Below are 24,667 nucleotides of genomic sequence, written 5' to 3'. Positions count from 1 at the left end.
GGCAAACTCGGCCCTCCAGCTGTTACGAAACTACCAGTCTCACAATGCATTTGCCTTTATGAGTCATGACTCTGGCTGTCAGACTCCTGCAATGCATTGTGGGTTTTGTAGTTCCTTGACAGCTGGAGGGCCAAGTTTGCCCATGCCTGAATTAGATGGACCTAGGTCTTTTTTCAACCCAAATAACTATGTAACTGAGTTAAGTTTGCTTAGTGTAAGGATAGGATCCCTTAAGATGTCAATTGCTTCCGTTCCGATCAGCAGACCACACAATAATTCCAGCCAATGGACGTGTCATAGATGCTATGTATGACCTGTCTAATGTAGCAGATACATCTGCAAATGAGGGCTATACGTTGTGTGCTTGGTAACAGCACATCCGCTGTACCTGCGTGGCAGGAATCTGATAGTGTGTGAGATGATATTCTTAGTTATATATAAAAAAAAAAAAAAAACCTTTCAGCTAGAATAAATAAGTGGTGTTTACTTTTCTTATAGATGGTTTTCCACAAAACAAGAGACTTAAGGATGATGATGAAGAGAATGATGAAAACCAAGACTACCACAGAAGTGACCCCCAGATTGCGATCTGCCTTGACTGCCTACGGAATAATGGCCAGTCTGGGGAAAGCATAGTGCGGGTAAGGTTGTCTGTTGTTCTCTTTTCTCCTTCTCTCAGTGCAGCAGTTGCCTGGACCCTGAATGTACTCAGTCGTTTTGTGCTTTCTCTGACGGAGCACCAGGAATTGGGGGGGGGGGGGAATGCATAGCTTGGGGGATGCTCAGGTGAATTTGGAGTCATTAGGTGCTGGATACCAGTTTGGTCAGTCTGGGGTCTGTGTCATGGTTCATATCATGTAATGATAGATCTGTTATGATGGGCAGCACAGTGGCTTAGTGGATAGCACTCTTACCTTGCAGCCTGAATCTCAGCCAGGTCAACATCTGCAAGGAGTTTGTATGTTCTCCCCATGTCTGTGTGGGTTTCCTCTGGGCACTCTGATTTCCTCCCACATCCCAAAACCATACAGATAAGTCAAAAAAGAAAAAAGGCCCTACACTACAATAGGTATACGAATATAGGAATAGATTGTGAGCTCCTCTGAGGGACAGTTAGTGACAAGACAATGTACTCTGGAAAGCGCTGCAGAAGATGTCAGCGCTAAATAAATACAAAATAATAATATGATGGTTAGAATAAGTCAGGCTGGGGAAAGTTAGGGCTATCACCGTTACACTATTGTTACTCTGATGATAGTTCTGAGATCTTGCCAGCAAAAAAAAAACCTGCACTAACTTAAGTGTTTTACTTTTATTATTCAAGAAGTGATGACTGTGTGCTCTGTGCAAATGATAATGCTGCAGCTCTGAAGTCCTCTGACCATTTCCAGTTCACTTTCATTGCTGTGTTTCTGTTTTCTGAGTTCAAAAGCTCTATGCAGCTAGGATTCTAGTTTTCGTGCCTCTTTGCAGTCACTTTTTCTGAAAAACAAAAAGGAGAATCTTGGTATACTTACACAAACTGAATGCAGTCCCCTATTTACAAATGACTCGTTGGGTTTCAGAGATTTAAAGTTGTCTTCATTTACTAAATACACAGTACTGTATTTTTATTGTAATTTGCATATTGTAACTGTTACAGTATTGTATAAACTGTTTTATGTAGTTCTAAACAATGGCTGGATAGTGTACTGGTTAAAGAGAATCTGAGACAGCGAGGGGGAGGAAAATTACACATACCTGGGGCTTCTTCCAGGTGTACCGCTCTCTTGCCATCTTCCAACTCCTGGATCTTCTGCAGTATGCCCGGAAAGTCCTCCGGTCCAGGGTATACTGCGCATGCTCTACCGCAGCGTTCCCCAACCCTCTCCTCAAGGCCCACTAACAGTACATGATTTGCAGAAAACCACAAACATTCCCAGGTGAGGTAATTAGTGTCTTAGCAGAGATGATTAATTAACTGTGTGGATTTCCACAAAACATGCACTGTTGGTGGGCTATGAGGACAGGGTTGGGGAACACTGCACCACACTTGCGCACCCCATCGTCCTCCCATCCACAGGAGTGCACGCAGCTGGACTGAGCCGACTGGAGGACTTTTCGGGGCCAATTCTAGAAGATCCATGAGTTGGAGGAAGATCACAAGGGAATGATAAGCCTGGAGGAAGCCCTAGGTATTTTTAACCCCCCCTTCAGTCTCGGGTACACTTTAGGGGTTCTGTCTTTGACACAGGGGACCTGGGTTAGAATCTCCAGCATAAATTCAACAAGGAGTCCTTGGGCTAGACTCCCTAAAACTTCTGCCTGTATAGCACACCCTAGTGGCTGCTCCTCTGTCGCTTTGAGTCTGCCAGGAGAATAGTGCAATATAAATGTTCTGTGTCTTAATACTTTTGATGGGGGGTGTATTTTGAATGAACTTTTAGTTTATACTATATCTCCAAATCCAGAGTTTTCTGAAAGTAAATAATGTATCCACGTTTTCACTATGTATAACACAGGACTCCGCTTACAATCTCCCAGAACAAACCTGTTTGATGTTGAATTTATTTGTAAGTGGAGGACCACCTGCAGAAGAAAGCCACATGTATCTTGAGGGAGCAGTGTAGCTTATTGCTCAACAAATTCACAGAGCATCTTGACCATTCTTTGCCATTGCTGTTCAGTTACCCATATAGTTTGTTTTACAAATACGTATGTTCAGGTTTGTTTTTTTGTTTTTCATTTCCAGGGACTGATGAAAAAATTCATCCGTTGTTCTACCCGCATAACAGTTGGAACTATTAAAAAGTTTTTAAGTTTAAAGTTAAAACTACCAAGTACTTATGAGGTGAGTGTCCAGAATGGTGACTGTGTATCATCCATGTGGTGTCAGGGAGGCATATGCAGTGCATCAGAATTTGTCAAAACATGTTTTGGGAGTTTCTGAAGCATACGCCGGTTCCAAGAATAACAGCGGAAAGAATGTCAGTTTTAGGCATCAGATTCAAGTTATCGTTTTTTTATTATTGCAAGTAAAACCTGCTAAAGAAAAATCCAGCAGCAATATTACCGTTGCTACCACCAGCAGTGTACCGCATATAAAACTGCCTGGCGGTATGGATGAGCCCAGCTCCTCCAGGGAAAATAGAACTGCTGGAAGAGTCCAACTCATCCATATTCATCTAAGGCAGGGTTCTGTTTTTTTACATGTAATTTTTTGCATTAAAATCCACGTTTGTATGCACATTTTCGCATGCTCTGGAAAACCTGCAAGAGAAAATTCAGACACAAATGCAATTTTGAAAGCAAAAAAAAACAAAAAAAAAAACTGGATGCTAAAGACTACAATTTCTGCTAAAAAGCTGAAGAGTGGGGAAAATTGTGGCCTGGCAGAAAGGGAGCATTTATTTTTTTTATTATTGATATATTTTATATACTCAAAATGTATACTAGACTCTCGTTTTACACATTTTGGTAAGTTACAGGTGAACATTTATTGAACCCCTTCTTGTACAGAAATCCAGCAGAAATTGAATGCCAGGCAGGTTAGTTATGTGCTGAGGGTCATGCTCCATGCCTAAAGCGGAACTGATACTTTTTAAACACATTGTTTCACTTACCTGGGGCTTCTGCAAGCTTCCAGTAGCCATCCTGTCCCGCGCCGGTCCTGCCCGAGCCTCCATTCTCCCGCCGCCAGCTACTTTCGGTTTTGCCGCCGGGCCACTGCGCCTGTGCGGCTCTGGCCACGCCTATCCTTTCTTCGCGCCCCCCTCTATTGCAGAGGGGAATGTGAAGAAAAGATATGCTTGCTTGGCAGGGCTGTGCTGGCATCGACTTAGAAGTCGAGGTAAGGAGCGGCGGCGGGAGAACGGAGGCTCGGGCTGGACCAGCACGGGACAGGGCGGCTGCTGGGGGCTGGCAGAAGCCCCAGGTAAGTGAAACAATGTGTTTAAAAAGTATTTACAGTTCCGCTTTAACTCTAGCATCACTATAGTTCTTGCATTCCCCATGTAGCATGGAGTTGTGCTATTTGCTTAACTGTGATTAGTGCAACAACCCCCATTGTCCCATATTCCTCACTTAAGCCCTGTGGCAGGCCAATTGTATAGTCTGGAGAATTTCTCAGGTCTCCTTTCCATGGACTGTTTATAGGCAGTGAAATGCTTCTCAAACTATCACAACTGCTAACTGGTAACTGCTCGCTGCTGCCTGATAACTGCTTGCTGAGCACACAGCTAAACAGTCTGTGGAAAGGAGGCCTCACACTCATGGAAACTGAGGGTTTTGGAGGCCAACCGTGCTGGTTCCACCATGCTTCTGCATCTCATTGACCACTCCTAATTTAATGATAAATAGTTCTGATGCAAGATTGTGCAAATTGTGCATGCACGTTTTATACAGCTTGAAAATGGACCAATCTAATCCAACTACAGTTTCATGCAAATGGCCCATTTTCAAGCTACATAAATTTGCATAATCCTGCATTAAGGGCCTGTTTCCACTACACGCAGATTCTGCATGCAGAAAACTGACTCCAATGAATGCCTATGGGCCTGTTTCCACTGAACGTGATTTTTCTGATGCAGATTTCCCATAGGCATTCATTGGAGTCAGTTTTCTGCATGCAGAATCTGCGTGTAGTGGAAACAGGCCCTAACTCTGAATGCTTTGCATGTCATTGGCCATCCCTACATTGAGGCCTGGAACCCACTACAAATCGCAAACCGCTAGCGCTTTTATTCAGAGTTTTGTAAGCGATTTCATGAGCGTTTTCCGGCGCTTTTGGGAGAGATTTTGAAAAGTGTAAGCTTTTTGCCAGCGATTGTGTGGCGATTAGCGATTTTAATTCTGATTGGTCCTTTCAATGTATCAGAATCTTACAGCTTGCAATCGCACTCAAATGGCTATGTGTAGCGATTCATGAGTGATTTGCCAGCGCTTCAATACATTACATTGAAGCACAAACGCTCCCAAAATGCTGCATGTCCTGCGATTGCGATTTTGCTAACTTGTTACATTTAATTACATTGGCAGAGCATTTAGGGAAATCGCTAGCGATTTACAGTGCTCCCTAAATGCTCAAAAAATCGCTCTGGTGGGTTCCAGCCCCGAGGGCTCCTTCACACTAGAGGTGATTTTTTTTTTTCTCTTTTTTTAAGCGCTGGTGATTTTTCTAAATTGCCCTGAAAGCGCTTACACCATTATTCTCTATGAGACATTTTACATCTGAGCGGTTCGTTTCCGATCCGCTCAGAAAAGCGGTGCATGGGCCATTTTTGAGGCGATTTTGCCTCCATCCATGGAAGGTATAGGAAAAACGCAAACTCTTACATTTCTTTGTGCAGTGATTGCGTTTGCATTTTTAAGAATAAATACATTGTATTTTTATTCTTTTCCGGATCAAAGAGTTCACTTCCTAACTGACGTCAGGAAGTGTAAAAACGCAATCGCTCGGCAAAACCGCTTAGAAAAGCGGCTCACAAAAAAAAAACCACGCAGGTAATCGCTGGGAATCGGTAATAAAAATCGCCTCAAAAACGCCGAATGCAGACAGACACGCGAATGGAACGCAATGTGAACAAGGCCTGAATGCCTATAGAAAGCTTTAAATTAATTCCATCATCCATCAACAGTTGTTTTTAGAACTCCTCCTCCTCTCTCTCCTCCTCCATGAAAGGGCTAAATTACAGAGAGTAATCTGAAAATTTGATGCAAATAAGCAGACTTCTTGGAAGTAGTTAATTCGCACAATATAAATTTCCTTCATGCAGGTATTCCCACTTGAAGCACATGCCTGATAATGGTTACATCGTTCTGTTTTGCAGCTGGATGTACTATGCAATGGTGAAATTATGGGAAAGGACCATACAATGGAGTTCATCTATATGACAAGATGGCGGCTGAGGGGCGAAAATGTAAATATACTCACTTTTTTTAAAAATTATTATCATCTGTTGCACTTTATTATGGTCATTATCAGTAAGGACCCTTTTTCCCAAAGATCTGGCATGTGTCTTCCGAGACGTGATGCTGGCACAGCTGTGAGACACATCTGTATTCCTCTAGCCGTGCCACACATGGTTATCAGGATTTGCAGTGATGTAGAAACCTGCAGCATGCTGCAGAGTTCTGCATGTAAATCCTGATAACCATGCGTGGCACGGCTAGAGGAACAGATACGACGCACGGCTGTGCCAGCATCACGTCTCGCAAGACGCATGCCAGCTCTGTGGGGAAAAGGGCCCTCTTACTGTTACACTAAACAACGACCAATGCAGAGTGTAAAGGCCCATAAGTAGATACATGGCGAGTAGAAAACTTAACTTTTAATTGCAAACTTTTATAAACCGATGTGAAGCATGGCTGTATTAGACCAGTGATGGCTAACCTTGGCACTCCAGCTGTGACAAAACTACAAATCCCATCATGCCTCTGCCTCACCGAGTTATGCTTAGAGCTGTCCGAGTATTGCAATGCCTCATGGGACTTGTAGTTCCACCACAGCTGGTGTGCCAAGGTTAGCCATCACTGTATTAGAGGTAGCCCAGCTTGTCCTCGACTTCCCCGCTGCTGCCCAAGACACTCTTGTTTGTAGCGGCACTGCTCTTCATGTATGCTGTGTTTGTACTACTCCCTGCACAAGAGGCTTTGTGCTTGTGCAGAAGAAAGCCATGCATGAGCGACTTCATGCTACTAGGCAGGCACGGCCCATACTCTGAGGTGCAGTACAGCTGCACTCGCACATGGACGAGAGTGCGGCTATTTGAACATATCTGACAAAAGCTTGATGACAGTTCTGAGGGTCCCAGCACTGGGTCACAGGATGATTGGGGTAGTCTCTGGCCTGAGTACATTTGAAATCTGCGCCGGTAGACTTGGGTGCAGGATACAGCGGTATATAGCTGATCCTGCTTCTGCACAAGTCCGGGCCGATTTAATTACTATACCCCCTTCAGGCCGCCATGGATAGTGGGGGAATGAAATAATTTGGCTTCCAGCGATTGCTGGAGGCCGAAATATTATGTTTTTAAGCAACTTCGGCTTGGTCTTCTGACGGAGCCGACAATACTCACTGAGTGCTGCAATAGGAATTATTCTTATTGTAGTCTATGGAGGCGCCGGCTGCACCCACAAATCTAGCAGCGCTGAAAAGCACTGCTCCGTCTGGCCTATCCTAAGGCTTCCCTCTACTAAGGGAAATATCTGCTTATACTTTTCATTAACCTTTTTGCTTCAGGTTTACGTTAGGGTGACCCTTACCGCACTGCAATGCACCGCCTATGTGACGCTCACAGTGCAGCAGTAGCATTGTGGTAAAACGGGTAACGTGCTGCATACACTCTTACATGGTGAGTAGGGATAATTGAGGAGACGCAAGTAATTCACACTCAATGCAGGATTATGCAAATGTGCAGCTTGAAATGGAACTATGGTGTGATATGGTTGGTCCATTTTTTAGGCTGCATGTATTTGCATACAACATTTGTATTATCCTGCATCTTCTCAGAATTGCATGCAATATTCCACCAATCCTCTTTTTGTATAAAAATGGCAGTGAATTTTTCGTTTTGTTTTTTACACTCAATAAATGAGAGAGGCACACCACTGGCAAGAATTCTCATTCAAATGTTGTATTGCATGTTTACCCACAACATGTAGTGTGATAAAGACCCTGCGTCTGGTGCGACATCCACCATAATATTACATACATTTATGTCCTGCTGATCAGCAAATTTATCAAAGTTCCACCCAGGAAGTGCCAAAATGAACATAATTTACATAATTACATATGCATGCAAATGTAGAGCACTGCTCCCGGTCTGCTCTGCGACGATTCTGAGTTCAATGTCAATATCCATCTACAATTCTATGGATATATAATTAAATCCGGTCTTAAAAGACAACTGTAACAAGAGGGCTATGGTGGCTGCCATATTTATTTTGTTTTAAAGAAAACCAGTTGCCTGGCAGACTTTCTGATCTATTTGGCTGCAGCAGTGTCTGAATAACACCAGAAACAAGCATGCAGTTATAGAAACACCGGATATGCTGCATGCTTGTTCAGGGTATATGGCTAAATGTATTAGAGGCAAAGGATAAGCTGGCAACTGGTATTGCTTAAAAGGAAATAAATATGGCAACCCTCATATCCCTCCCCTTACAGTTGTCCTTTTAAAGCAGTGTTCCCCAACCCTGTCCTCCAGGCCCACCAACAGTGCATGTTTTGTGGAAATCCACAGAGGTAGGTAAACAGCTGTGCTGCAACACTAATTACCCCACCTGTGATTGTGTGTGGTTTTCTGCAATACATGTACTGTTGGTGGGCCTTGAGGACAGGGTTGGGGAACTCTGCTTTAAAGAGAACCCGAGGTGGCATTTCATTACGTTAGTGGGGGACAAAGGCTGGTTGTGCACACTAACACCAGCCTCTGTTGCCCCATTGTGTGCCTCAAAGACCCCCCTGCGCGTCGCTATACCCCCGCAGTGCTGGCGACACGCAGCGCGTCGCCAGCACAATGTTTACCCTAGCGCTGGCTTTCAGCGCCGCTCCCCCGCCTCCTCCGCATCGCCGCTACCCGCCCGCGTCTCTTCCCTCCATTCAGCGGGAGGGAAGGGACGTGGGCGGGTAGCGGCGATGCGGGGGAGCGGCGCTGACAGACAGCGCTTAGGTAAACCTTGTGCTGGCGACACGCTGCGTGTCGCCAGCACTGCGGGGGTATAGCGGCGCGCAGGGGGGGTCTTTGAGGCACACAATGGGGCAACAGAGGCTGGTGTTAGTGTGCACAACCAGCCTCTGTGCCCCACTAACGTAATGAAATGCCACCTCGGGTTCTCTTTAAAGGAAACCTGAGACAGGGAAAAATTATATTTTACTTACCTTAGGCATCTTCCAGCCCCCTCGTAGTCCTTGAGGGTCCTCTGTTGTTCTACTGTCACCCCAATTAAAGTCCATGACTTGCTAGCGCATGCACTGTTCCAGCCACATGCACACCAAGGAAAATGTTCTGTGCATGCGCAGCTACCCAAACTTAAGCGGAAAACAGGAGAGTCTGAAGACACAGAGGAACCTCAAAGACAACTGGTCTGGGAAGAAACAAGTAAGTAAAAGTCAACTCAACTTTTTATAATTCAGATATACTTAAAAAAAAAAAAAAAAAAAAGTCTTACTCACCTGAGGCTTCTTCCAGCCCCTAGAAGTCTATCTACTCCAGTTCTGTTGTCACCTCCATAAGATGGTGGACCCCAGCTAGGTCGCTTGCGCAGTTCAAGTCTTTGTGAACTGTGCAAACACAGGCGGCTCCCAACCAGGCAATAGCAAGAGGCACGCGGCTTGTATGCGCAGAAGCCTGTGACCCAGCTGGGATCGGTGATCTTATGGAGGGAACAGCGGCAGCCTGGAGAGCAGTGGAACTGAAGGGAGGGAACAGATTTCTAGGGGCTAGAAGCACCAGGTGAATAAAGCTGAACTTTTTTTTTTTTTCTACAGCTCAGATATCATTTAAGACCTGTTAGGCAAAGCATGAGATGAGCAATTTGAGAAGTAGGGATGTTCATACACATTCTGTGAAATTGAAATGTGAAAATTTCTAATTGGAAAGCTGAATGCAGCAAAAATCAGATTACGGCAGTCATTTTAGACCAATCACAAGATTCTGTTCCGATTTTTTTTCCCCCCATTCCCCCTCCATTTTTTGCAATCTCTGATGTAAAAAATTACAAAATACTCCTCAGAAAAATGGGAATTGGCATTGGCGGAAATCAGAATTTCCACAGAATCAGAAAAGGGCATTTCCCACCATACCTAGTGATAAGGAATTATAAGGTACTATTTAGGCAAGTTAGTGACATGCCTCAGATGTGAATACAAAGGCTTTAAAAAAAAAAAAAAAAAAAAAGTAGAGATGTGGCCTCACAAAGATTTTTTACTTACCCGGGGCGTCTCCCGGCCCTATAAACACAGATGCGTCCCTCGCTGTCCTCCCGAGTGCCTCCGTTTAGCGGCAGTCATCCCTGGTAACTGGCTTAGTGATGTCAGCCGGGGTCTTCTGCGCATGCCCAGTAGACCCAGACTGATGCAATTGAGCCAGTTACCAGGGATGATTTCCCCTAAACTGAGGCACTCGGGAGGACGGCAAGGAATGCATCCGTGTTTATGGGGCTGGAGGAAGCCCCGGGTAAGTAAAAAATAAAAAAAAATAAAAATCTTTGAGGCCACATTGCTGGTACACTTTAATGCATTCTATGAAAAGCCTAGGTAAAGTACATCATTTTTTGGAACAAAAAAGGTATTTTGTACTTTGCATGAAAAGATTTAGACATTCTGTAGCCTACCTGGATTTCATAATTTGCCAGTAACATATAAATCTAATCACACAACGTGTAACTTCAGGTACACTTTTTAAATGAAAAACAAGCTGGAATTGTGTGAACTTTGCCAAAGTGTCAGATTGAACCAGGAGCCATTCAATTTCAAATGGCTCTGGCGACCGATCCAAACAAGTGTTGAGAAGTGACAAGTCCATTACATTTTATCAGATGTTTTTCATTCAGTTACAGAAGTTCTGTTAAACCTCCTTGCCGGTTCAATTCAATTCGGCAAGGAGGCAGCGCATCCCCCCACCCACTCCGATCGCCTCCGGCGATCAGAGTATGCAGGAAATCCCGTTCAGAACGGGATTTCCTGCAGGGCTTCCCCGGTTGTCATGGCGACGGGGCGGGATGACGTCACCGACGTCGGGACGTCACAGTGAATCCCAATCCACCCCTCAGCGCTGCCTGGCACTGATTGGCCAGGCTGCGCAGGCGTCTGGGAGGGGTAGCGGCGAATCGGCGGGTGGCGGGGGCGATCGCGTACCACACGCAGCCAGCAAAGTGCTAGCTGCGGGTAGGGAAAAAAATTGATGCAAATCTGCCCAGCGGGGCCTGAGAAATCATCCTCCTGTGCAGGTTACCCCGAGCTGAGCTCGGGATAACCGGCAAGGAGGTTAAAAATGTAAACCCCTATACATAATGTTGTATTAATGTATAGTTGCGCTGTATATGCTATAGAGTTAGTGAAATACCTGCAGTGTTTCAAAATTGTATTGGTAAAATACACTATAAATTACTTTTTCCCTATGTCACTACTGTCACTTACAGGTAGTAAAAAAAAAAAAAAAAAAAAAACCACTGGCAGATCTGACACATGTTGGACTTGTCCATCTCCTCATGGAAGATTTTAAATGTTACCTTTAGGCTGATTTCACAGTGGGACGTTAAAGTCCCACGTTACAGCAGCCAGTAACGCAGCCTAACTCACAGCACTGTAAAATCAATTTTCATAAGTAAGTTAACAGTGCACACGTTGGGTTAGGGTATAACGCTGCACATTAAATGAAAGTGCAGCATACTGTACGTTATACCCCTATAGAGCTGCCTTAGATTGTTTGCACGTGCTCAGTAAATAGCCACATGGCTAATTAATATTCAATGCACTGTGGTGACTCGTGGTGGGACTGTAGTGTTGTCCGGATCATGAACGAATCGTTCATTTGATCCGGATTTTTTTTTTGTGAGTCGAATCATCCGGATCATCACAATGAAAGATTCGGTTCACAGTGGATGTCTGTCTGGAAGAAACAGGAACATACAGAATGTACAGTGCAGGGAAAGTCCTGTCCTGCTAGTCATTTCACCCAGTCTGCTTCCCTAGTAAAATGATTCAAATGATTCGGTTCAAAGATCCGGATCTTTTCAATGATCCGATTCGAAATGATCCGAATCCTTAAAGATCTGGACTTCCCATCACTATCCTGAAGCGGCTGCTTTGAGAGCCACATAAATGTGGCTCAATCTGACGTCCAACTTCAACACCACCATGCGTTGCGATAGGGGGCACGTTATGCGACCTTAACGTCCCCTAAAATGCAACGTCTTGGTGTGAAAGTGGCCTTATCCTACAAATGCACTAGTGAAAAGTATCTACACAAATAAGTCAGCCAGCTTCGCTATTGATTTGCACACTATTTTGGCAGTTGGACTGAGCATCTATAGTTCAGTAATTGATTTTGTACATAAAAAAAGTAACTGAGAATCCCTATGAGGAGATGGACTAGTCCAAAACCTGACATAAAGGTTTTCACAACCTACTGTTAAGCCCAATCTACACGATACGATTCTTTATATGATTCGATTACGATTCTATTTACGATCCGATTAAATCCAACATGTCCGATCGGAATTCAATTCGATTTGCCATTGCAAAAAAAGGCAAATCGAATTGAATCCCGATCGGATATGTCGTATTTAATCGGATTGTAAATAGAATCATAATCGAATCGTATAAAGAATCGGATCGTGTAGATGGGGCTTAAGTAACTGGGACAATGAACTAAAGCAATTGTGCATTTTACTTTGGGAGAAAAGTAAATTTATATGTATATATGGATTTTAAATTTACAATTATTTGCAATAGTTGTCCTTTATAAAAGGTAATAAATATGGCAGCCTCCATATCCCTTCCACCTCGGGTTCCCTTTAAAGGGAGTCTGAAGCCAAAACCAAACAAAAATAAAAACAGGTACTTACCTAAGGAGAGGGAAGCCTCTGGGTCCTTTAATTAAAGACCTTCCTGCTCCCCTCCTCGTCCCATTGTTGGCTCCCCAGTTAGCAGTCTCTGACTTTTCGGTCGTAGAATGCTCTCTTCTGCTGCAGGTGGGCTTCCGAAGTCTTTGGGAGCACTTGGGTTCCCAAAGACGGACCGCTTTATACTGCACATGTGCGAATGCGCTCTCACATATGTGCAGCATGGAGCATTTGCTCCAGAAGACTTCTGAAACTTCCCATCAGGGTTGCCAACTCATCCCTTTAAATACTGACACATCTAAGTTATACAGGTTCTGGGGCTTCTCACAGATAATCAGTTCCTAAACTGCATCTTACTAGCCACAAGAGATGCATACTTCATAAGCGTCCGTATTTAAAGGGATGAGTTGGCAACACTGCTTCCCATGGCAGGAGATCTGAATGGATGAGGAGAGGAACGGAAAGGCTCTATAGGACCCAGAGCCTTCCCTCTTCATACGTATCTGTTTGGTTTTGGCTTCAGATTCACTTTAAAGGTATCTGAAGTTAGAGGCATATGGAGGCTTCCATATTTGTTTATTTTTAAATAATGCCAGTTGCCTGGCTGTCCACTTCGGCTGTTTCAGGTGTGTGATTCTGACACTACTGCAAGCATGTAGCTAATCTTGTCAGAAACATCTAATTTGTATTCTTGTTCAGGGTCTATGGCTGAAAATAATAAGTCCAGTACACACCACACAATTTCCTGTCAGACCGATTGGTCAATTCGATAACTTCCACCCATTCAGATCAACTACTGATCGATAACTGGATTTTCCATTAACTACTGTGATAAATTAATTGCGTTATTGATCGTTAAAACCCAGTTTACACCACGCAATTTCCTGTCAGATCGACGGGTCAATTTGATATATTCTAACCAGCCGGATTGACTCCCAATTGATAACGCGATCGATTTTCTACAGTAGTAAATAGAAAATCGAATGGGAGTTGATCCCGACCAGTTGGAACTTATCGAATCGACCCTTTTATCTGACAGGAAATTGTGTGGTGTGTGTGTGTGTGTGTGTGTGTGTGTGTATGTGTATGTACTGAGCTTTAGCTAGGCAGAGGGTTAGCAGGACTGCCAGGCAACTAGTATTGTTTACAATTTAAATATAGCAGCTTTCATATCCCTCTCACTTTGGGTGTCTTTTAAAGAGACACTGAAGCGAAAAAAAAATTGATATTATGATTTGTATGTGTAGTACAGCTTAGAAATAAAACATTAAGATCAGATACATCAGTCTAATTGTTTCCAGTACAGGAAGAGTTAAGAAACTCCAGTTATCTCTATGCAAAAAAGCAATTAAGCTCTGCAACTTTCAAAGTCTTGGAGAAGGCTGTTATCTGACTTTTATCTCAAGTGTTATTGAACTATTTACGTTTTCTCTGCTAGTGGAGAGGTCATTAGTTCAGACTGCTCTGAAAGAATCATTTTGAATGCTGAGTGTTGTGTAATCTGCACATATTATAGAATGATGCAATGTTAGAAAAACCACTATATACCTGAAAATAAAAATATGAGAATATTTTCTTTGCTGCTAAACTTCTAGTAATTATTCATAGTACACAACCAATTCATTATATCATATTTTTTTTTTCGCTGCAGTGTCTCTTTAAGCACAACAAACCTTTATTTTACCCTTGATAACGCTAAATTAAACATCAAGCATGCGGAGAATGATTGATGTCGCTAAAGGTGCACATGAATGATATCATTTTGATGGTATAATTTTACCAACTATGTAGTACAAGGGTTAACTGAGTGAATGTAATGAGGGATTACCTAAAGCAGCTGTTCTCAAACTGGATGCTGCAGTACCCGGGAGCGTTGTGAGGACTTCCCAGGGATGCTGCAGCTTCCCTATAAGTCACTTGGCACCCCAGTCCTGCCGATCACATTTCTTACCTGATCCCAAGGCTCCTGCAGCGATTAGCAGCTTCTCCTCTTCCTCACTCCCCCCTAGCAGGGATGCTCAACTTCGGATTCGGGAGATACCCGGATAGTTGCTATCCGGATATCTCCCAGTACACCGGCGGCTTACCTGTGTGACATCTTCTTCGGTCCGTCCCTCGGCGCCTCCCACGATGCGGCCCACGCGGCGGTCACGTGACTACAAACACTTCCTCCTTCCGGGTTGAAGGAGGAAGTGTTTGTAGTCACGTGATGCGCATTGACCGCATCGTGGGAGGTGCCAGGGATGGACTGAAGAAGACGTCACACAGGTAGGCTTGACCCCCCCCCCGCCCAGGTGTACTGGGAGATATCCGGATAGCAACTATCCGGGTATCTCCCAAATCCGAAGTTGAGCATCCCTGCCCCCTAGTTCCAGCTTTTCCTGATCGGGTCATTACATGTGACTTGCACTAGGGGGAAGAGTGAGGGAGAACAGAGGTCTCTGATCGCTGCTGGCTCCCAGGATCAGGTGAGAGACACAACCAGTGGAGAGTAGAAGAGGACACAAGGGATAAGCTGGGACTTGAAGTACAGGGGGGGGGGGGGGGCGGACTGACACGAGAATGACACAGGACTCTCATATTTTTCCTCCTGGGATTAATCACTCGGCTTCTGGGCACTTTCATTTTTCTCCCAGGTACTCTTATGGCCCGTACTCACGGGCTGCAGAAGTGGCCTGTCGCCAGCACACGTGAGCGTGCTAGCCACAGGCCGGCGACAGCTTCTCTCCAGGTCCCTCCACGTACACACGCGGAAGAGGGACCAGCGGCGAGACGGAAGCTGTCGCCGACGTTCCTCCTCCCCCCGCCGGAAGCTCCATTTACCTCTATGGAGGTTGCTGTCGCTAGTCCGCGTACTCACGCGGACTAGCGACAGTTGCGGCGGAGGTGCGGCGGCGACTGTTGCCATGCGATTGAAACTTTCAATCGCATGGCGACAAGAGCGACGGGCGACAGTTCGGGGTGCGCGCGCGTGCAACGGCCCATACTCACGGGCGACCTGTCGCCGCAACACGCGCGCGCCGCGTGTTGAGGCGGCAAAAGTCCCTCGTGAGTATGGGCCATTAGGCTACTTGCACACCAAGACGTTGCGTTAGGTGCTACGTTAAGGTCGCATAATGTGCACCTAACACAACGTATGGTGCTGCAAGTGAGGACGGTAGAGTGAGCCGCGTTAGGCGGCTCGATTCCTATAATGTCTCCCAGAGTGGCGCTGATTGGCCAGCGGGACCACGTGATGCGGAGCGAGACACTCCGCATCACGTGGTCCCGCCGGCCAATCAGCGGCCGCCAGTGCAGTGAATATTAAGTAGCCACGTGCGCGGCTACTGTAGCTGGCTCTCCCCGCCTCCTCTCCGCCCCCCACTGCGCATGTGCAAACAGTCTAACGCGGCTATAGCCGCTCCAACGCCGTAGCATGCTGCACTTTCCGGAGAACGTGCAGCGTTACATGTAACGCAACGTGGGCTGTGTGAACAGCCCACTTGTGTTACATTGCTATGCGCTGGGGGAGCGTTACAGGCGCAGTAACGTGCGCCTGTAACGTCTTAGTGTGTAAGCAGCCTTAAGGTGGGTACACACGTCAGATAAAAGTCTTTGGAAAATGAAAGATCACAGACCAATTTTACCCTCTTCCATGTAGTATGAGAGCCATACTCTACACAGTCTATTCTATGGAGCTGAACTCCCCATCAGACAGAAATCTTTGCAAGATGCTGCACACACAGATGCTGTACACATTCAACAGATCAGTATCTGCAAAAGATCTGTTCCTGCAAAAGATCCGTCCCTGCAAAATGCATTCAAAGTCTATGATATCTGCAGATCTCATACACACCTTGTTTAACGGACCATCATCTGCAGATCAGACAATTATCTGCCGATCTGAAGATCCAACCAAACAATTGCTAACTTCCAGCTAGAGCAATATCCTGCCTCTATCTGGCCAGCAGACGCCAGTCAGCCAATCAGGTGTACTGTCATACACCCTTTGCCTGCTGTACCAAATCTAGCAGGAATTACATAAATTAGCATTCAGGTGGGAGGTTTCGGTTAGATGCAATCGTGAATTGCATCGTTTACAGGGACGCCCCGTGTAGGCACATCTCCCACACGGTCCCCTCCCTAACCACTCACCTGTCAACCGCATCCTAGAAGCTGCAAAAAAGAAATTTAAAATCACAAACACTGGTCCACATGACAGCCCAGGGGCCCCAGCAGGCAAAGGGTGTATGACAGTACACCTAATTGGCTGACTGGCGTCTGCTGGCCAGATAGAGGCAGGATATTGCTCTAGCTGGAAGTTAGCAATTGTGTTTGTTTGCAGTTGGCATTCAGTTTAGAGGTGGTGGGGTGAGTTCCCTGGAGGTGAGAGGTCCAGGGCTTGCCCACACTTCCCTCTCGGTGTCGCATGGTGGTTTGGGGGCCCCAGTGAGTGAGAGAGACCTGGGGCCCCTGGGCTGTCATGTGGACCAGTGTTTGTGATCTGAAGATCCAACCTGGTGGATCTGATCTGCAGATAATTGTCCGTTAAACAAGGTGTGTATGAGATCTGCAGATATCATAGACTTTGAATGCATTTTGCAGGAACGGATCTTTTGCATGTGTACAGCATCTTTGTGCACAGCATCTTGCAAACATTTCTGTCTGATGGGGAGTTCAGCTCCATAGAATAGACTGTAGGTATGGCGCTCATACTACATGGAAGGGGGTAAAATTGGTCTGTGATCTTTCATTTTCCAAAGACTTTTATCTGACGTGTGTACCCACCTTTACTCTGCTCCCAGGAACTCCCAGTTTGAGAACCTCTGGTCTGTAGGGTTGAGGGAGTGGTAGCAGCCTTAAGGTAGCCATACACTGGTCGATTTGCCATCAGATTCGACCAACAGATAGATCCCTCTCTGATCGAATCTGATCAGAGAGGGATCGTATGGCCACCTTTACTGCAAACAGATTGTGAACCGATTTCAGCCTGAAACCGTTCACAATCTGTTGTGGTGGTGCTGCCGCCGCTCCATACCCCCCCACACACACCCGCAATACATTACCTGCTCCGCCGGCGCAACTGCCCCCGGTCACGGCTGCTCCGTCTCCACGCTGGTCTCCAGGTCCGGCATGCTTTACTTCTTCCTGCCCGGAAGGAAGTTTAAACAGTAGAGCGCCCTCTACTGTTTAAACTTCCTGCCGGGCTAGAAGAAGTGAAGCATGCCGGACTGGAGACCAGACCAGAGCGGAGACGAAGCAGCGGTGACCGGGGGCAGTCGCGCCGGCGGAGCAGGTAATGTATGCGGGCTCTATTGCGTCGGTCGTCGTGCACTCGACCGCCGCTAGCGACGCGCTCCCTACCCGCGGACGATTGACGGTAATTTTCCACATGGAGCGATCGACGGGATCGGACGAAATGGATTGAAATTCGGCGTGTAGCGGGAACGATGTGACAGCAGATTCGATCCCAGTGATCGAATCTACTGTCGATCTGGCGGGAATCGGCCTAGTGTATGGCCAGCTTAAGGCCAGAAACCCACCAGGAGCAGACTTTTTCTGCTCATCTGATCAGTCACCTGATCGTTTGAACGATTCTTCACTACAAATTTGTACTGTTAGTGGCCACATTTTAAAGCGGACTTGAACTTAGAACTTCCTCTCTGCTCTAAAAGATAAGCAGCAGCATAATTACCTTTAAAGAAAAACATTTTTGTTATAGCTGATATAAATCTAGCAATAAATCTGTAGTGTGTTTACTTCCTTCTTTCATGGAAGCAGCCATAGGGTTAACATCCTGTGCTTACAAATTAGCCAGCTGACACAGCTGAAAGATCAAATTACAGTGGTGATTAGTCACATATGAGGGGGAATTAGACAGGCTAAACTCTCTAAATACATACAGGGTGCATTTCTCTGTGTTTTCCTTCTGTTCTGAACGAGAGTTCAGGCCCACTGTAAGCTTCTTCTATTGAGTAACTCCCTATCCCTAGATCTGTGATACTGATGACCGGATTAGGGCCCATTACCACTAGCAGGATGATGCGATGCAACCATTGCATCCAGCCACAGGTACTTCCGATTGTCGTCCGGATGCAGCTTCCTATTAGCGCTAAGGGCTGCATAGTCGCAATGCACTGTAATGGAGCAGTTTCCATTGTGTGCTGGTTATGCGGAGTGGTGCTGAGCGATCAGAGAATCTGCAGTATGCAGCAAATTCTCACACGGTCGAATCCGCCCGCCGTCTCCTCCAGTACACCCGATGCGGAATGGGGGCAGAAGTGATGCATAGCCGCATCGGCTCCCATTTGCAGGAGGAAACAGGCCCCAGGGGGAATCGGCTGTATGCTGTGAGAATTTGCAGCATGCTTTCAATTCTTTTCCCAGGTGGCATCACAAATGAAGATTTGCATTTTAAAGTGACACTGAAGCGAAAACTCATGATATAATGAATTGGTTGTATAGTTCGGATGAATAATAGAATATTAGTAGCAAAGAATATAGTGTCATATTTTTATTTTCAGGTATATAGCTTTTTTTTTTATAACATTGCATCATTCTCTAATAATTGCAGTTTCCATAATACACTCAGCATTTTAAACTATTTCACAGAGCAGGCTCCTGACCCTTTGAACTTTTCTCTGCTGAAAAACCATAAACAAAGAAGAAACAATGAGACAGTTGAGATAAGTGCTTCAAAAGACAGTGCTGTCCACAAAAGTCGCAGAGCTCAGAGTAGCTCTTTTGCATAGATAACTGAAGTCTCTTAATGCTACTGTACTTAAAACAATATGAGACTCATATCTGTGCTAATATTGTTATATTTATTAGCAGTACTACACATACAATCCATTATCTCATAAGTTTATTTACACTTTAGAATCTCTAATGGAAACTACTCCATTGACTTGCATTGGTTTCAGTTTGGATGTGATGCCATCGTGGCTACGGGCCCTTAAAGAGGAACTCCAGTGAAAATAATGTAATAAAAAAATGCTTCATTTTTACAATAATTATGTATAAATGATTTAGTCTGTGTTTGCCCATTTAAAATCTTTTAAATCCCTGATTTACATTCTGACATTTATCACATAGGGACATTTTTACTGTTGGCAGGTGATGTAGCTGCTGCATGCTTTTTTGGCAGTTGGAAACAGCTGTAAACAGCTATTTCCCACAATGCAACAGGGTTCACAGACTGGAAACTGCCAGGAGTACCACGGTCCACAGAGTTTCTTGTGGGAGGGGTTTCACCATATCAGTCATACAGCGCCCACTGATGGTCTGTTTGTGAAAAGGAATAGATTTCTCATTTAAAAGGGGGTATCAACAGCTACTGATTGGGATAAAGTTCAATTCTTGGTCGGAATTTCTCTTTAAATGGATACCAGTCTTCAGATAACGTACAACAGTTTTTACTGTGAAAGAAAACTGCAGTCCACAACCTCATGTGTGAGGTCACAAGTCGTACAGTAAACTGTTAGGAGAGAACATTTATATTACTAGGCTACCTAAGCCCATTTAAAAACAGGCTCTAGGTAGTGAAATTAGCACCGCCAGTCAGTGCGCACGCGTGCACCCGGCCGCCCTGCTCCCTGGCCCGACCTCCCGTCTCAACGGCTGACTGTACTGCGCACATGCGCAGTACAAAAAAGCCACGGACAGACACTGAAAGTGGATGATGCAGGGACAGTTTAGGCTTTATTGTATAGGATGAAGTGATTCATGGCTTACCTGTGCCTTTATGACACCTTTAATGTGTGTACAATATTACAATATGTGTTACAGACATGAACGATAATCTATCTTTATTTTTTTCAGTCTTATCCAATGGTACTGCAATATCGGCCAAGAATTGACTTCGGTTAATGGGTCAGAGAACACTGAGAAGAAGTCTGCACTATGTTTACTCATCGACAGATTGCACAATGAATGGATGTGGCTAATTCATGGACTAGACTGACGCCATCTATTCCCAGCATGCAATATGGATGTGATCTCTCTCTAACTTGCCACTAGTGTCTCTAGTTCAATGTTCTGAAGCCAAGTGCTAGTCCTCTCCAGACTCCCCAGTATGGTATGAACATGCTGCATACCCCAGCTCTTCGGACTGGACAGAATACTGTACTGCTGCGTTTTTTCTGATGATCCATCAGCCGCATTAGAGGTACAACACGCCCTCGTGTGTAACGGTTCTTAGCTGAACATTTTAGAAACTAGATCTAGCTTTGCTGGGTATGGACACTTTGACATTGAATATGTTTAACTGACAAACTGCTTACAAAATTTTTTTTTTGTTCAAGTACTACAGTCAAAAAGTGGTCTAGAGCTAACGTTTCTTTGTGTCAACAGTTTAATGTGAAATGTTTCTAGATGTTTAGACTGATAGGCTGGCTCTGTATCTCCACTCCGGTTTAGGCATTGCTAGTTTTCCCTATTATCGTTTTTTATGTATGCAGTACAAGCTTGTTAACCCCCCCCCCCCCCCCCCGGAACCTGGGGGGTCACAGGCAGGAGAAACACGAGTGAGGCGCCACAGCTTGGTTCTGCATCTAGCAGTACAAAACATGAGGCTGTAGCGCAGGGAGAGGGATATTAGATTTGATGTCTGCTGAGATCTGAGCTAATATCTAGGGCACTAAGGCGGGGTGGTAAATGGTAGATATTGTATATCTACAATGGGCTTTTACTAATAGACCTGTTGTCTGTAAACTACACAATACAACTTACATAAACCATTTCCACTCAGGTTCCCTAATTCACTGAGCGATGAAGAACTGATAACCAATCATCCATCTCTACTAAATCTGGCATGTGTAAAAGCAGCCTCATCCACCCCTCAATGCCTTGCTTGATTGACTCAGCAGAGGGAATGGCTCTGGCCCTTGCCCTGCCCACTGCATCGGCCCTCCTTAGCAACAGAATGTGTTGCTAGGCCGGAGGCCAAAGACTCGTCTGTACAGAACTCTGTCCAATCGGTCACTCAGAGGTGACATTCATCGTACATGTGTACCCTGCTAAAGACATTCTTATTTGCACTTACAAGTGGGAAGATAAGAAAAAATAATCTACCTAATAACGTTAGCTTTCAGCCATCACTTTATTTTTTGCTTTTTTTGTTTTTGCAAAACATTTATACTCATTGGGCTTCCACTTCCTATAAGTTATTGAATAACGCTGATAAAATGCAAAGAAGTCAGAGCTGCATGCAAAACTGTGGTCAACAATTTCCTTTTGTTCCTTAATGATATATTGCATAAGTTATTTTTATGCATTTCCAGCTGTTTACTATTGGTTTTCTTTCCTTTTATGTAAACATTTTTTTAAAACAAAAAAGGGTAGACTAGAAGCTCTTAGTAGTCTTGTTCTAAAGAAACCTGTGCCTCATTGTAGTATGATACATAATATGAAACAATCTCTTGTTTATCTATGTGTACAGTATGCCCACTGTGAGCAGTTATCCATAATACAGTTATTTACTACTTGTCTAGTCACGTTAGTATATTTTCTTACCTATCTATCTTTGACCAGAAAAATAATAAGCGGAGAGATATAATTCTATAAAGATGCCTTGTTAAAAAAAGAAAAATAACCACAAAGTTATACAAAGTATGACTATAGAAGATGTTCTCTATATATATATCGGTTAATGACTTACACAGTAATATGACCAAATTCCTTGCACTAGCACATTGAAGAAGGGACTTGATGTCAGGAAGTATATTTTTATAAGTTATTTTCAGTTAAAATATATTTTGTAACTATTAAAGAGTAAGTGAAGTTTTTGCATTGTGCCAGTTCCTTTTGAGAAAAAAAATCTTAATTTTTTTTAAGAATGATGCTGAAGGTGAAATATGTTTTTGTTTTTACCGTGGCACATTTTGTAAATAAAGTCAAGAGTTTAACATGTATGAAAGTTTTATTCTGATCTAAAACTGGATTGATGGTGCATTTCCTTAAGCCTGGTACACACCATGCAATTTCATGTCGGATGATTATAGATAATTTCCGGCAGGTCCGATCTGATCGATTTGCATAGAAGTGATCAGAAAATTTCTGACAGATCCGATCGGATTTCCGATTGTTTTCTATCTGATGGGAAATTGCATGGTGTGTACCAGGCTTAAAAGAGAGGTAGGGGTTGCACTTGAGAGGATTGCGCGTGGTTTCCCCGCATGCAGAATCGCATTAGATGCAGCAGCCCATGTTAATCAATGGGTCTGTTCATATTTAAATATGGTTTTTGCATGTGGGGGGAACCCTGCAACATAATATTTCTCACACAGTGCGCAATTCCCAAGGCTTACACCTGACCAAGGTTGACGCACGTGAAAAATCGTCCGTGGATAACTGCAGTTGTTTTCTTTAGATGTAAGGGTGAACCCTCTTTTAAAGTGGTCTTGTAGAAGCTTGCTGGAATCTATAGGAGAGTAGACCTGGTCAAAGCGATGCTTATTATTTTTGGTTGATGTTGAAATTAGACCAATTAAAATGATCAGTTACTGAACCACATTTTCTTGGTCTGCAATTAAAGTTAAAAATATAAATAAAAAAAAAAAAATATCAACTCAAAACTAGTAGCATGTCATTGATGGAGCTAGTCAATGAGATGCAAATAAGTCTGAGTTGCTGCAGAATTATGCAAATTTTAATGTAAATGTATGCAAATGTATGCAGCTTGAAAATGCACTCATTGAGTTCCACCAGTTTAATTCAAAAGGTATTTTCACAGGCAGTTGATAGGCAGTGAAAAGCCTCTCAAACTCTCACAACTGCTCATTGCTGCCTGGTAACTGCTCGCCAAGCACACAGTTCAACTGTCCGTGGAAATGAGCCCTAAGGGCCTGTTTCCACTAGCGAATGGGGATGCGATGTGGCTAACACATTGCTTCCACTTCCATCCGCGTCACTTCCGCCTCTCCTGATGCGGAAGAGAATGGAGAAGATGGGACGCGGATGCGGGCGTGTGAGAATCTGCAGCATGCTGCAGGTTCTCGGATCATTCCGCTATGCATAATCAGCATGCATCGGAAGCCGTTCCATTGCCGTGCATTGGTTTCAGTTAGTCTGCGGTGCAATGCTTCTATGTAGCCGCACCGCATGTAATGGAAACTGGCCCTAAGGGTTGCAGTCCACATCAGACAGGTTGGCTGGAGTACTTACTATATTCCCACAGGAGATTGCAGAAGAGTACTTAGTAATTCAGAGTGTGTGCAACTTTATTAACTATATAGATTAGAGCAAATTCACGACCTGATCGCTTTAAAACAATACTCCTCATTTGAAGATGCTGACAACTTGTGGGTTCTCTCTTTATAGGGAATTGTGTACATTGTCATGTTCTGAGCAATATTTTCTTTTATGTCTACCCAAAACTGTTTTGTTTTTAGCCTACCATATGGTATTTGTATTGATATTGTATTATTATGACTGTTTTCCCAGTTCTATTCAAATCAATAAAATACATTCTGGTAATCCGCTTTCCATTTACTGACTTTTGCAGCTCTATTACATGAATCTAATGAGATAAAAATGTGGAGTCTGCCATTGTTTGCCTGCTGAGAGTGCCAGGGGTGTGGCTGAAAGCTGATGCTCTGCATTGCCAGGACCTCAGAATTTTCAGGGCACCAGTGGTAAGGCAACTGCGCGGTATGCACTAAAATTGGGTGTAGCCAACTGTATGTGAACTGAGGTGTGCAACTAGAAATTGGTGACAAAGCAGTGCAGCTTCATAAGTTTACATACCCTGGTTAAAATGTGATTTATTACACCCATGGTTAGTGGTTGGCTGAAGCATTTCACAACTGTGTTTAATCTTTAACCACTTCAGCCTACAGTGTCAAAAATCGTATGCATCCGAGCAACGTTCACCTCCCATTAATTCGCCAACAACTCTATCGCTACTTATCACAATCAATTGATCTATATCTTGTTTTTTTTCTGCCACTAATTAGGCTTTCTTTGGGTAGTACATTTTGCTAAGAATTATTTTTTAACAGGAAGATTAACAAAGAAAGGGGAAAAAAATCATTATTTCTCAGTTTTTGGCCATTATAGTTTGAAATTAATACATGTAACCGTAATTAAAGACCATGTTTATTTGCCCATTTCTCCCGCTTATTACACCGTTTAAATTATGTCC

The 24,667-nt window shown here is 44.2% G+C and overlaps 1 protein-coding gene and 1 long non-coding RNA gene across 11 annotated transcripts in view; one reads left to right on the top strand and one right to left on the bottom strand.

The window, feature by feature from the left end:
- The window catches only part of PCGF5 (polycomb group ring finger 5), a 147,844-nt gene extending 124,756 nt beyond the window's left edge, over positions 1-23,088 (top strand). For all 5 annotated transcript variants that reach the window (XM_068255640.1, XM_068255643.1, XM_068255644.1 and 2 more), the window contains exons 6-9: positions 499-641; positions 2,732-2,830; positions 5,808-5,897; positions 20,347-23,088. In XM_068255640.1, coding sequence (XP_068111741.1) covers positions 499-641; positions 2,732-2,830; positions 5,808-5,897; positions 20,347-20,394 — 380 coding nt within the window. In that variant the 3' untranslated portion in view covers positions 20,395-23,088. The remainder of the gene's footprint in view (positions 1-498; positions 642-2,731; positions 2,831-5,807; positions 5,898-20,346) is intronic.
- LOC137534238 (uncharacterized) overlaps positions 1,197-24,667 on the bottom strand; it is a 372,799-nt gene continuing 349,328 nt past the window's right edge. For 5 of the 6 annotated variants that reach the window (XR_011024341.1, XR_011024336.1, XR_011024340.1 and 2 more), the window contains 2 exons: positions 8,861-9,066; positions 1,197-1,482 (listed from right to left, as the gene is read on the bottom strand). This is a non-coding gene — a long non-coding RNA (uncharacterized lncRNA). The remainder of the gene's footprint in view (positions 1,483-8,860; positions 9,067-24,667) is intronic. The other variant, XR_011024339.1, reaches the window with a different exon arrangement.

The sequence above is a fragment of the Hyperolius riggenbachi genome, chromosome 10 (assembly GCF_040937935.1).
Source record: "Hyperolius riggenbachi isolate aHypRig1 chromosome 10, aHypRig1.pri, whole genome shotgun sequence".
In the NCBI taxonomy this organism is placed as follows: Eukaryota; Metazoa; Chordata; class Amphibia; order Anura; family Hyperoliidae; genus Hyperolius; species Hyperolius riggenbachi.
The sequence above is the reverse complement of the archived record's forward strand: the minus strand, read 5'-3'. Positions and strand labels throughout refer to the sequence as shown.